Source organism: Choloepus didactylus, chromosome 7 (genome assembly GCF_015220235.1).
Source record: "Choloepus didactylus isolate mChoDid1 chromosome 7, mChoDid1.pri, whole genome shotgun sequence".
Classification (NCBI taxonomy): domain Eukaryota; kingdom Metazoa; phylum Chordata; class Mammalia; order Pilosa; family Megalonychidae; genus Choloepus; species Choloepus didactylus.
In genome coordinates this window covers 66952994-66967071 of record NC_051313.1, presented here as the reverse complement: position 1 = coordinate 66967071, position 14078 = coordinate 66952994, and the positions used below count along the sequence as shown (strand labels likewise).

At 41.0% G+C, this 14078-nt stretch overlaps 1 protein-coding gene across 1 annotated transcript in view; it reads left to right on the top strand.

Annotated features, from left to right (window-relative positions):
* The window catches only part of NT5E (5'-nucleotidase ecto), a 59441-nt gene extending 49331 nt beyond the window's left edge, over positions 1 to 10110 (top strand). Inside the window, exons 5-9 of the mRNA XM_037843730.1 lie at positions 465 to 619; positions 2281 to 2386; positions 3248 to 3397; positions 4369 to 4569; positions 8175 to 10110. Coding sequence (XP_037699658.1) covers positions 465 to 619; positions 2281 to 2386; positions 3248 to 3397; positions 4369 to 4569; positions 8175 to 8338 — 776 coding nt within the window. The 3' untranslated portion in view covers positions 8339 to 10110. The remainder of the gene's footprint in view (positions 1 to 464; positions 620 to 2280; positions 2387 to 3247; positions 3398 to 4368; positions 4570 to 8174) is intronic.
* The last annotated feature ends 3968 nt before the right edge of the window (positions 10111 to 14078 follow it).

Below are 14078 nucleotides of genomic sequence, written 5' to 3'. Positions count from 1 at the left end.
CTTTCTAAAGTTCACCATGATCCAACTGAGGAAGAAGGCACAGTGAGGTGTCAGAACATACACCTCTCAATAAGTTGGTGGGGTAGGGCCTGGACCACACAGGGAGGGATGGCCCAGCAGAACCTCAGCAGACCTGTCGTACCCACCACAGGAAGTTTGTAGCCCCACTGCCCCTACTATTCATGGTAGTATCCCACGTGGGCCAACAAGTGCTTATACAGATGTGATGAGTTGATGTTAAGACATTCAGCATATCATTAAATTAAGATCCATTCCAGGTCATATTCCCAGGAAACAAAATAGAGGCTCCTAAGGAAATGTTATGGTCAAAATGAAAACATTCGCATGTATGGTAAAGAAATGTGTACTCACAAAAGGTAAACTAGATATTTGAGTCCTTCTTGAGAATTTAGCTCTGCTTTAACTGCAGGTTTTGTTGTTTGTTTTTTGTTTTTTCCCTCTAGATCCAAGCATAAAAGCAGACATTAACAAATGGAGGGTAAAATTAGATAATTTTTCCACCCAGGAATTGGGGAAAACAATTGTATATTTGGATGGTACCACTGAATCATGCCGTTTTAAAGAATGCAACATGGGCAACTTGATTTGTGATGCTGTGGTGAGTTGTCCACAGGATCAGAAGGCCTGTGCCTGGTGGGGAAGGGGGAGGGGGAGGAAAGAGGAAGGGAGGTGGGAGGAAGGGAGGAAGGACAAACTGATGTAGCTTGGGGATTTTTTTTTTTAATTAGTGCCTAGATAAAGGCATGATGTGGCTTCATAGTGTATGCCTTGGGAAGGTGCCTGAAATACATTAGGTAACCATCACTTTATTGCTTTACAAGAACTGAAGCCCTTAGAGAGTTTATGTTTGGGGTGATGAAAAAGTTTCAGTAATAAAAGAGTGATAGTGGTAGCACAATATTGTGAATGTAATTAATATCACTGAATGAAAGTGGTAAAAATGGAAAATTTTGTCAAATGTTACCAAAATAAAATTTTTTTCAAACAGGAAGATCTGAAGCCTTTATTTTAAGGTCTTCATCTTGGGTATTCACATTTTGGATGCTGTTTTCCTTTTGTAAAAGTGATTAGAACACACAAACTCTGCTACCCTGAAAATGTAGACACAATACAGAAAACACACCAGCTTGGGCCTAAAACTTGGCCAGATTGTTTTTTTCTGGACTGTCTACTTGGCTGCAGAGAACCTATGTGTGACTGGGACCTCCTTCATAAGTGTATAATGACAACACGCAATTATAAAGATATTATTAAGTCCTGTGGCTGAGCAAAATCACCCCCTGAAAAGCACCCCTCTGTCCATCTGTCTGGGGCAGACTGGCCAGTTAGTAGCCCATCCCCCTGGGGGCCTAGTGAGCCGAGGTCTCCCAGGTTAGACTCACCATGTGCTCAAAGCCCACACCCAGGAGGACCGTTTCTTGGTCAGTGCTCAGGACTGTGCCTTGTACACAGCTACACTCACTACATGTTTGCCAATTAAATGACAACGTTCATACTTTCCAAAATGAGACCAGTGCTTCCCTCAGTGTGAGAGAAGTAGCTGAAGAGAAACTAGAATGTAAATATATAGAGACAGGTCTGGAAGGAAACACGCAGGCCGTTATAGTACTTACCCACTCACCTCTCTGTACAAGGCTGGGGCAGTTGTAAGAGAACTTTTGCTTTTTGCTCTATTTCTTTTTTGCTTTCAAATGAGAATGTATTCATGTATTTCTTGAAACTGAACAAATATGTTGTCAAAGAAAAGTAAGAATGAACCTCATTCTCCCCAGTTTCAAGAGGCTGCCTCTGTGCCTCCAAAATTGCCAACTTTGGGGTTGGCTGGGGTTCTCTGGCATGAGGGCTGGAATAGAACAAGCTTGAGGGTCCTGCCCTCAGGAGCAATCGTGGGGCATGGCTGCCCTGGAGGAGGCTGGGAGGAGCAGCCCTGCAGCCTCTCTGCACAGGAGGCCAAGTCTGGACACCAGAGGTCATTTTACTGGGGCCCGCTGGCTAAGAACACAGGGGTCATTGCAAAGGGGGCTAAGAGCTGAAACATAATAAAAACACTTCAACAAGTCTGACACAGACTGGTCACAATATCCTGTTTGTGCTTCTTGGAGCAATAAAACTAGTTTGACTAATTATTTTTGAGAAATCTCTGGGATCACAGAAGCAGGTCAAAGCAGCTTCATTTCCTCAGAACTAACTTAAACTTCTGGAGCTGATCCTAAATTAGAAAAGCAGAATAACTAATGTGAATTTGTGCTACTGTTGCAGATTAACAACAACCTTAGACATCCAGATGAAATGTCCTGGAACCACGTGTCCATGTGTATTATCAACGGAGGTGGAATTAGGTCACCCATTGATGAGCGAAACAATGGTATGCTCCCCAGGCTCAGGATCCTCAGCTCACAGTGGTCTCTCTCTACTGCTTTCTCACTGGGTCCCCTGCCCTGACCTGCCATGTCCGTGGACAGCCTCAGCTCATCTCTGCTACCAGCGTATACCAGAATGTCAGTCCTTGAGGTTTGAGTTAGCTGCTACCCAAGTCCAGTGACTAACCCAAAGTGTGCACACATTTGTATGTATGTATTTGCACACAGAGGCAGCATCTAGGGTTAGTGGAACCCAAGCTTGATCTAAATTTCTGCTTACAAAACTAAATACTAATTGTTGATTTATGCAAAATATTGACAGCTTCTGCCTTAGCATCTGGGAAGAGAAAAATAAGATCTCCAATCTTCTGTACTAGAAGACCTACCACTGGATTAAATTGTTATTTTAGTGTTTGTTTGAAGATACCCAAGACAATCTTGCAGCCCTCCCTCATATACTGTCAAAATCAGTCAGTACAGGGGAAGCCCCAAGCTTGTTTCATTGTCAGACAACAGGGATGGATAATATGGACACAGTACCTGCCTGGGGGGAACTGGCAATGTTTAACAACCCACTGGAGAGCCAGCAACAAGTCAGGAGCGCCAAGGCAGAGCATGGTCAACTTTTGAGTTACAGCCATTTTATAAGCTCCCACCATCTTGCCCAGTGGCAGAAGGCAGGACCAGAGGCCTCTGGAATTCACTCCCTCCCTGAGTGTCAGGAACAACTTAGACACAGCTGATGCTGCTCTAAAACTCTCTCCATTTCCCCCTCATCTCCTCCCACAGCCCTAAGGGAAACTGGGCTTACAGTGAGCATTTTCTCAAGCTGTCTTCCTTCTTGCCTCCTCTGTGACTACCCTCAGGCACAATTACCTGGGAGAACCTGGCTGCTGTGCTGCCCTTTGGAGGCACCTTTGACCTGGTCCAGTTAAAAGGCTCCACCCTGAAGAAGGCCTTTGAACACAGCGTGCACCGCCACGGTCAGTCCACGGGAGAGTTCCTGCAGGTGGGCGGTAAGTCACTATCCCCCAGGACCAGCCCACCTAACTTAGTTTCCTAGAACTGCTGTTAACAAAGTACCACAGACGGGATGACTTTAAACACCAGAAACTATGTCTCATGGTCCTGGAGGCTAGAAGTCTGAAATCAAGATGTCTGAGGGCCACTCTCCCTCTCAAATCTGTAGGGAACAATCTCCCTCCTGGCTTCTGGTGATGGCCAGCAATCTTTGATGTTCCTTGGATTGAGGCATAAGTCAATCTCTGCCTGTACTGACACCTGGCTGCCTTCTGTGTGTCTTTGTGTGTCTCCTCTTTTCTTCTTATAAGGATACCAGTTATTGTATTAAGGGCCCACCCCACTCCAGGATGACCTCATTTTAACTTTCCTAATTCCATTTCTATTGACCCTATTTCCAAAAAAGGACCTCTCACTGTTGGGACTGACCAGCTACAGAAGGCAGTGGGGGCCTGGTCTGCTGCTGGGGTAACCCAGACATTTTGCATTTTTCCAGAAGAGTCAAGGGAATAGCAGTGTTTTGATGCTTCAGCAAAGTACTGCTTTGAGAAAGTCACCCAATCCTAATTATTACCATTTAGTAGTATTCAAACTTCTAACAAATGCTCTGTGACTCTCTTACCTGTTTCTCATTTCCAAAGCCATTGAGCCAAATTACTGCACCAATTAATTCAGGATTTTAAAGAAGAAAAAAAGATGTGGTTCTCCCCTTGGTGACACCCTTTGCCTGTTCTGTTTTCCTTTAAATGGTTCTCAGACTTCCTGGAAGGACTCACAGATAAACCTGACAGAGAAAGGGAGCTGCAAATGTCACATCAACTCTCTCCATGAAATTTCACTCAAGCAAACACTAAATGAAAATCAAGTCCAGTGCCCCCATTTGAAATCTTGGCCAAAATCCCTTTCTGAGAAAACGGAAGTTTCCCTTTGGATGCAGTGAAAACATGTGGACTCGTTTCTTTTCTAGGAATCCATGTGGTTTATGACCTTTCCCGAGAACCTGGAGACAGAGTGGTCAGCATAGATGTTCTTTGCACCCAGTGTCGAGTGCCCAGTTATGAGCCTCTCAAAATGGATGAGAATTATAAGGTGATTCTCCCAAACTTCCTTGCTAAAGGTGGAGATGGATACCATATGATAAAAGATGAATTACTGAAACATGACTCTGGTAAGCACAAGTGTTTCTTTCACTCCCTATCCTCCCTATTCCAAAGGTACTCAAGAACAACAGAATTGGGATAATTTGGCCAGGAGGGCAAAGCCAGAAACAGATCCTGCCCTTATGTTGCTGACTTCCCTCCTGTGTTGCTTGTTGGAAGACAGCAGCACAGCATTGGGGAGTGTTTTAGTCCTGGCTGCCAAAGCAAATACCATGCAATGGGTTGATTTAAACAATGGGAATTTATTTTCTCAAAGTTTTGAGGCTAGGAGAAGTCCAAATCAAGGCATCATCAAGGCAGTGCTTTCTCCCCGAAGACTGTCATGTCCCGGGGCTGGCTGCTGGTGATCATTGGTCCTTGGTTTCTCTGTCACATCGCAATGAGCATGGTGGCCTCTCTTGAGTTCTTTCTCTTCTGGGTTCTGTTGACTTTCAGCTTCTGGCTGCTCTCTCTTCTGTCTCTCTCTGTGGCCTTTCCTATAAACCTTCAGTTACAGGAATAAGACCCATCCTGAGTCAGTTGACCCACACCCCAGTTGAAATCACCCACTGAAATGTCTTATTAAAAATGGGTTCACAACCACAGGAATGGTGTAAGTTTGAGAACATGTTTTTCTGGGGTACATAGCTCCAAGCCACCACAGTCGGCCCTCTGAACCCCTAAAAGACGTTTTTCCCACGTGCTAAATACATTCATTCCATCACACCATCCCCAAAGCCTTAAGTCATTTCAGTAACAATGCTATGTACAAAGTCATCAAAATGGGTCATGGGTGTGGTCTGTCCTGGGGCACGTTCCCCTGTCTATAAACCTTTGAAACCTGGAAAACAAATTATCTGCTTCCAATATACAATGGAACGACAAACATAGGATAAACATTCCCATTCCAGAGGGGAGAAATTGGAAGGAAAACAGGGGTTATGGGTCCCAAACAAGTTAAAAATCTGGCAGGACAAGCTCCATTAGATTTCAAGGTCTGAAAGTTATCTATGGACCAATGTTTTTTTTCCTCCGGGCCTGGTGAAGTGGCAACACCATCCTAGCACCAAATCTGTATTAGGGATCTCCAGGGAAACAGAACAGACAGAAGATTAAATATATAAATGATGTAAATATTATGAAATTATAGAAATTGGCTCATGCAACTGTGGGGATGGGCAAATCCGAATTCTGTAGGGTAGGCTGCAAGCTGGGAATGCCTGTGAAGGTTTTCAATGAATTACCCAAGAGAGGCTAGCTGACCTCTTAGTCTACCTCTAAGGAGAGGTAGAAATTCTTCCTTCTGATTGCTGAAATCATCAGGTCTCCCTTTAAAGCCTTCAACTGACTGGATGAGACCTCTCATTGTTGAAGGTAATCAGCCATAGATGCAAGCAATTTACTAATGATTTAAATCCATGAAATATTGTCATGGTAACAATCAGGCCAGTGCTTGCTTGACCAAAAAATTGGATACCATAACCTAGCCAAGTTGACACATGAACTTGACCCAACTCTTAAGAGATTCTAATTCAACTTGGTTGGGACAGGACCTAGGCATCAACATTCTTAAATATCTCTTTCAGTGATTCTAAGTACAAAATCTGAACATCCAACCCCAGGGGAAAAAAAAAACATTTTTAAGTGAAAAATGTTTTAAAACTCTTTTAAGTACATACAAACAGCTATTTAAACTGCAAAACATAAATCAGTTTTGAGCTTACATAAAAATTACACCTACTAGAACTTCAGGTTAGAGGTGGAAAACCAGCATGTTAAATGATCTAAATTTTCTTTCTTGGAGAAGCTTTTAGTGTGAATAGGTTGGTAGGAGTGGTGTGGGTTTGCCGTATCCCTTTCAGCACACTTGGTGTAGCAAATTATAGGAATAACCGTACTTGACCCCAAATGATATTTTCAGCAGCACTGAGGGTCATTATTCCCCAGCCTCACTTTTAAGAAACCCATTACCTCATGTACATACTCAATTAACTTGGGGCACACTTGCCCTTCCTTTCTTCAGGGCAGAAGCCAGCATTGCTTACAAGACCGTACATATTCTCACATTTCAGGGAAGGAACTCAGCTGGATTCATCCTCAGTCTATCATGGTGGGCCTGCCAGTTTAGCTCCTTATTCCAAAGAGGGTGGAGGGCAGAGCCAGGCCAAAGGAGTCAGTCTCCCTGGGAGGAAAGGGGCTGGCTTCTCTGTTCATTCCATGATAAGAGATGGAAGGGCAGGTGTTGTGGTTTGCTAAAGCTGCCAGAAAGCAATATATCAGAAATGGGTTGACTTTCACAATGGGGATTTATTAGTTTACAAGTTTACAGTTCTGAGGCTGTGAAAAATGTCCACATCAAGGTATCAACAGGACAATATCTGGACTGTGAAGGCTGGTTACCAACAAGCTTGGACTCCTCTGTCATGTGGGGAGGCACATGGCAGTGTCTGCTGGTCCTTCTCTCCCAGGTTTTGTTGCTTTCAGCTTCTGGTTGATCCATCTCTCACCTTCTCTGAATGCTTCTCTGAATTTCATCTCTTAGCTTCTCTAGAGCATTTTTCTGTGAGCATCTCTGAGTTTCTGTGCATTCTTTATCCTCTTATAAAAGACTCCAGTAAGAGGATTAAGGCCCACCTTGCATGAGGTGGATCACATCTCAGTTGAAATAACCTAATCACAAGGTCTCACCTACAATAGGTTTATACTCACAGGAATGGATTAAAAGAACATGACCTTTTCTGAGGTACATACAACTTCAGACTATCACAGCAGGTTTGAAAGGGTGTCCTCTTGAGCCCCATATAAGACCAAGAGACTGATGGCTGAGCATCACCTGGCACCATTCTGTTGACCCAACCCCACACTGATAGATGTTGTAGAGAAGGAGCCCAGGCAGAAGACTGAGGGAGTTCTGGACCTGTGGGTTCTCAATCCCGGCTATATATTAGAATCACCTGGGGAGCATTTAAAGACACTACCAATGCATGGCCCAACTCTTAAGAGATTCTAATTTAACTTGGTTGGGACAGGACCTAGGCATCAATATTCTTAAAAATCTTTTTCAGTGATTCTAAGGCAAGCCAAAGATGTGAATCACTGCAGAGAGAAGAGTTCTTTTTCAAGTATTAAGAGTATTTTTAAAATAAAATTCTGTTGAGTCCCCACTGGGTTCTGTTGGATTTGTTGGGGTTACAGGCAATTAGTATTTATCAAATGAAACCTCCATTGTCCCAGCATTAATTATATAAAAATGATTATTGAACAGATGAGCAAAAGCCACTTATATGTCTCAACTAATTACCCTTGACCAGTTCTTTGATGGAATGTTTGAAAGGCTATGCTGTCAACAGCCTCTTCCTTGAATCATTTCAGAGTTGAGATGACTCTCCTCCCCCCAGTTATCCAATTTTGAACAATGGGCATATTTCACATCTGGAACATGAAAAACCAATCAATTCTTTGCCCTTATCATCACTACTGTTCTTGACTTCTGTGGCACTTTATCCCTGCTTATAAAAAGAATATCTTCTCTTTCATAAGTACAAGGGACTTTAGAGAAATACATTGCTCCCCCCCCTTATTGTTAATTGATAGTTACTTGTTTGTGGTTAAAATAATGTATGTATTTTTCTAGGTGACCAAGATATCAATGTGGTCTCTGGATACATCTTAAAAATGAAGGTAATTTATCCAGCAGTTGAAGGTCGGATCAAGTTTTCTGCAGGAAGTCACTGCCAAGGAAACTTTCCTTTAATAGCTCTTTTATTTTTGGCAGTAAGCCTTGTTTTGTATCAATAGCCAAAAAATCTCCTTCCCATTAATGCCTGAAACTGCATTTTTTTTCCAAGGGAGGTTCAAATCTGCATCTTAGGACCTGGCTTTGTGATAGCTCACCGACACCTGGAAGTTGAAACTTACAGCATTAAAAGGAAGAGACTGACATCATCACTTAGGGTCAGCAACTTAGGGAACAGCCAGAAAAGTAAATTAAAACAGGGCCCTATGAGGGGAAGGCCAGCCATCTTTAGTTTACACATCCAAATTTTTATAAAATTTTATTAAAAATTTAAACTATAGGAATCATTTCCTATATACATTCTAATCCATCAAGCAACTTATATTTACATAGACCTTTATAATTTACAAGGTATTTTTAAATACATTGATATCCACAGCTTTCTTTGGTGGGTAAGGCAGGTGTTACTTTTCTCATTTTACAGATGAGAAAACTGAAGCTCAGAAAGAGGTTCACTTGTTTAAGGTCATACAACTAGGGCTTGGACCTAGGTCCTTTCACCTCAAATCCAGCATTTTTCAGCTATATCAAGTTCCTGTACAGAGTGATATTTAATAGTGTCCTCCCTTCATAACTAGCAGTGGTCCCAAACTCATGGATGACTAATCTCTGCTTTATTTCTGGTCTCTATTTTTGTTTTCCTTTATAAACTCCTGTTGTTATCTTTTGTTTAATGGACTGAAGCATTCTCTCTTAAATCACCCATGTGCCTTTGATGTATCAGGGAACAAACTGTGTGCAACAGATAATGGGAAAGGTCAGGCTGCAAACTGCTGTCAGGGAGAACGGAAGAAAGGAGAGAGAAGAACCGGACACCCAGGATAGATTCACATTATGGAAGAGAAAGAGCTTGAGGACATCTGGATTTGTAGAATATTGGATATGGATTAGCAACATGATTCTAATCAGCTGATCTAATCAGCTCTGTCTCTTCTCTTTCCTTTTCCCTAAAGTGAAGGTACCATGAGAAGAGAATCTTCTAAGATGAGCCATAATTCCAAATCTGCAATTGCCTCTCCCTAGCAAAATGCCAGTACTACACTTATCCCAGTCACACCAAATACACACATACACACTTAGGGAAATCCAGAGGAGATTTTTGGTGATATTCACATTGATATTCATAAGATGTCATTTATAAGTCAGCTCTTATCCCAACAATCATTCCAAGTCATTCTCGAGTCCAGATATGAGAACCCCTGCCCAGAAGTGGGTCCCTCTTGGTGGGTGCTTAGGAAATACCCAGACTGATGAAATGTTTTATGCCCCAAAAAACAAATACCTGTTTTGGAGGTAGCGGGACATGTGAGCCTGTGCAACACCACACAAGTGATTCAATAAGGTGGGATCCTTCACCTTAAAAAACTGGAAGCAAACAACAGCTTGAGGTTCAGAGGAGGGGTATGTTTGTTCCTTACTGTTTACAAATACTAAGTACGCAATATAAAATATACTTTTAAACTTCATAGACTTTTTACAAAGATTGCTGCTGTAAAATAATGCCCTTGATTCTTTGTATATACAGATTAACAATAAAAAACAAATGCCTATAAGATTATAAGTGAAAATTAGAGAAAGGTGCATTTGGGATATATTTTTAAGCTTGGCCAGTAAAATAGGGTAAATCCTATTGGATCATAATTTTTTTAAACAAAATTTTTGTAAGTTTTCTAAATTTGTGTCTATGAATTGTGCAGCGGTATTTGAGAAATGACCTTGAACCACTTTGCAATTGTAGATTTCAAACAATAAAGTTGAAGATACCTCCCTAGTCTTCAGTAGTTATTTTTTCTTCTCAAGCAAACACCTAAAATATGATTGAAGGAAAGCTTTTTGACAGTTTATCACTGGTGTCACTTTTCTTAATCATAGCCCCTTGTCATCTCATAGCCCACACACCTTCTCACAAAAAAAATGAGAAGAAAAATGCATGCTACTTTTCAGTAGAAAAGCAAACAAGGATATTTTAAGTAAGACCACTAAATTTTCTGGCTTTGATGTACAGAATCTAATGTAGAAACCATTTTGAGGCCTGTGGTGATGTCCTAAAAGACAGTGTTGAGGTTTTAATAAACTTACCTGAACTGGATGTGTGCCTACGAATTTTCCTTAAGCATAAAGATAACACAGTAGATCAGTTTTGTTACAAGTTGATCAGTTGGGCACTTTCATTCCATTTGGTAGCAATACCGCCTTCAGCAGTCTGTTCACAGAATAGGCCAGATTTCTTAGAAGAAAGTTTAGGCAGCTACTAGTTGTCCAATAGAAAAAGTTGCTCCCTCAGAGTATGTAGTCCCATGGATGTATGCCTTGGTAAGCAGCCACAACAGCTTGCCAAAATTCGGAGAAGATCCCTTTCATTCTGGTGCATGTGGCCCTACATCAAAGCTTGATGAATGGTGTGCAGGCTGAATTTTGGGCTCCAATCCCACCTTGGCTGGAGCCTTGTGCAGGCTTGACCTATACAGTCACCTGTGGCAGCCCTCAAGCAATTAGCAGCTTCTCTGTCCAAACAAAAGGAAACAGTTCTGACTCCAATGCAGTCAAAAAGAGAAGCCTTAAACTTTGTTTTTTTTAGTATGTCTTCTAAATTTATTGAAAACTGATTTTTATGACTAAGCTTTTAAAATTTATCCAGTGATAAGTGAGAATTGGAAACTTACACACTTCGCACTTACAGGACCACTGGGATGGAGCCGTCCATTCCGTCACCCCGAGCTTCTCTGGGTACTAATGTCTCTGCCATTGTGCCTCCAGGGATTTAGTCCAGTGGCAACAATGAAAGCAGTCAACATGCCCAGTTAGAATTCATTATGATGATACATGTGGGTCACTTTATAAATATGAGCTTTTTTATTTCTCAGTCCAGAGCCTTAAACTTTTGTAACATAATTTGGGGAAATCTCAAATCTCTAGTGGCTAATACTTCTGATGCTTCTAGCAGCCCTCTACTTCTGAATTAAAAACTTTCATGAAAAACATTTGGTTAACAAATAAGCTAGTCAGGTTATCAAACAATAAACTCTAATCTATGATAAGGATGCCTGGCATATGAAAAACAGCAGTGGAAATTACACTAAGTTCATTACTCATCAGGATTCTCGATTGCAAAAACAAAAATTTTTTAAGCAGAGACATTATCAGAAGGATATTAGCTAGCTCTCACAATCATCAAGAAGCATGGAAAGCCAGGTTTAGAAAATAGACAGCAAGCAAGAAAGGGAGGCACAGCAAAATCCTGCCATGGAAACAGTCTTAGTACACTGCCCTGGTGCTGTGAGTCTTGGACCAACACTGTAGTGCTGGGGGGTTTGCCTCTACCACAGCTACCACTCACAAGGGCCCTGGGCTATCCTTGTGCCGTGGTATCTTGCCTTCATCTAGATGAGAGCATCTAAATAGCTGAGCATAGTTCACATGCCCAAGTTGTCTTTCATAAAGACAGAAGGCTGAGTGAGGAATTAAGTTCCAGCTCTTTGGCTTCCACAGCAGAAATTGGCACCCTGTTTCCCAATAAACTTGGAATTCCACCCAATAAGGAAATTCTAATTCTGGACAGTCAAAAATGACAAATGATTCCTGTAAAAACTCTGACAATTTTCAATTATGACAAATATATATGAAATGATAAGTTGAAAACAAAAACTCTACCTTCTAAGTTTATGTGGAAAACGATATAGAATTTTTAACTTTCTCCCAGCAATGTGATATCCAGATCTTTAATGAAAGCCAAAAATCTTAGTCAAGTAAATGACATTACAACCTTTTAAGACAAGACAATCATTAAATAATTTGTAATCATGTGAGTAATGAAATAAGTCACTAAGATATTTTACAAAGACAAATAAATACAGCTAATCAAATTTTAAATTGCACTTGTTTTTAATTCGATATTTTTCAAATCCAAACTCCACAGATAAAATGAATAAGTCTATAATAATTAAAGAATACAAAATCTGCATTGTGACAAAATCACAATGCATACTTTATATATTAACATTAATACAGATATTCAGTACCTCATCACATTGTGAACCTTTGATTTTTGTGATAACTTTTGTGTCATAACTAAGCAATGCATATAGCATCACCCCTGCTCAACTACAATAAAGATGTATTATTTTGCTCATGTTTACTTCAGCTGCCCTTTGCCTTATTCCTAAATGACAATGTATCTTTGGGTAACATTGAAAAAACAAAGATGGGGGTATAAAATCAAGAGAACCCAGAAACTATTGCCAAACAATTCATAATGACCAAACTATTACTGTAACTACAGCAACTGTTACTCTCTAGAGCAACAGCACAGATACTGGAGGCTGCTAGTTCCTTGAATATCAGGTCACTGTTTACCTTTATTCCTCTCTTTCCCATTCAGGAAAGCCCACAAGAATGCAGTTTAGTGAGAAGAGGATTATAGGACTAAGATGGAAACCAATATAATTCACACTAACAATAAAAATTTTTTAAAAATCACACAGAAACTTCAGTATTTATGTTTTATTAACTATAATAAATTACTTGTTGCCTCCTTCAAAACTAATCAAGAAACACCTGGGGTCTCAATACCTGAGCTGAGACAAAAGCTAATCTCCATTAGGTACCAGGTAAAAGCTTAATGCCAGAGGTGCCCAACAGAGGGAGAAAAATGTATAACTATTAGAAAAACTAATAAATTGTAAAAATTAAAATGAATCCACATAAATTTGTAAAAGATCATTATTATATTTATTAAAGACTGTAACTTAAACTTTTCATTGACATGGAAAACTAAAACACAGAATAACCATGAGAACATACATGTGGTGCAGTTCAACAGACAGTGCTTTAATAAAGCCATTATCTACCCGCCCCCTGTCCCCGATATCTAGCTAACCTGACTACCTCTAAACTTACTTTTATCTGTCATGGTCCATGCAGCTGCATCTCTTATACACTTACCATCTTCTATTCAATATTTTGGCCATGGTTCAGTATAATTTTTCCTGTTTTCTGTGGTTATTTGGAAAAAAAAAATCAGCATTAAGCTTTGTGATGTATCAGTGGATTTACCTCTGTGTGAAAGAAGGGGAACACACTCCGTCCTCAGTGTCCATGCAAAAAGAAAGTTTTGTTCTACTCATTTCTACAGGTCTTTATAGCATACAAGGTAGTCTCCTACGTGACTGCTCTCAGGTACATTTTTTCTAAAGCCATGAGGTGTATTTACATACCTTTAGTCTTAAGGGACAATTTCTTTGGGGGCTAGACAGGAAACAGCAGGGGCAGGGGGCAGGAGGCAGGAGACAGGAGCACGGAAGGAGCCCAGCAGGAGCTCAGAGATTATTCCCTCATCTAAATTGCAGTCCACTTTCAGACGTGCAAGGCTTTTGGCCTTTCCCTAGCTCCAGTGTCCGCCTTCAGACATCTGTAGCTTTGGGGAGGCCCTGCTCTATAGTTTGTTAAGCCAGGGGGCCTTCCGTGTCTCCACACCTCTGCAACAGCCCCTTTCCCATTCTCTCTTCCACCCTCTCTCTCTGCTTCCCTCTTCTCTTGGAATATTCCTTATTCATCTGGTTCAAAAACCTGGGTGCTTGAGCATGAGTCACCAGTATTTGAAGGTTAGAAGACGTGATCATCTTACCTGCAGCAGTGATTCAGGATCATGGATAAAGACGCGTGCCCTGGTCTTCTCAACCCTGCCTTCAGTCTGTCAACAGACACATAAAAGTTGAAGGAGCTCAATCATAGGCCATATCCCTG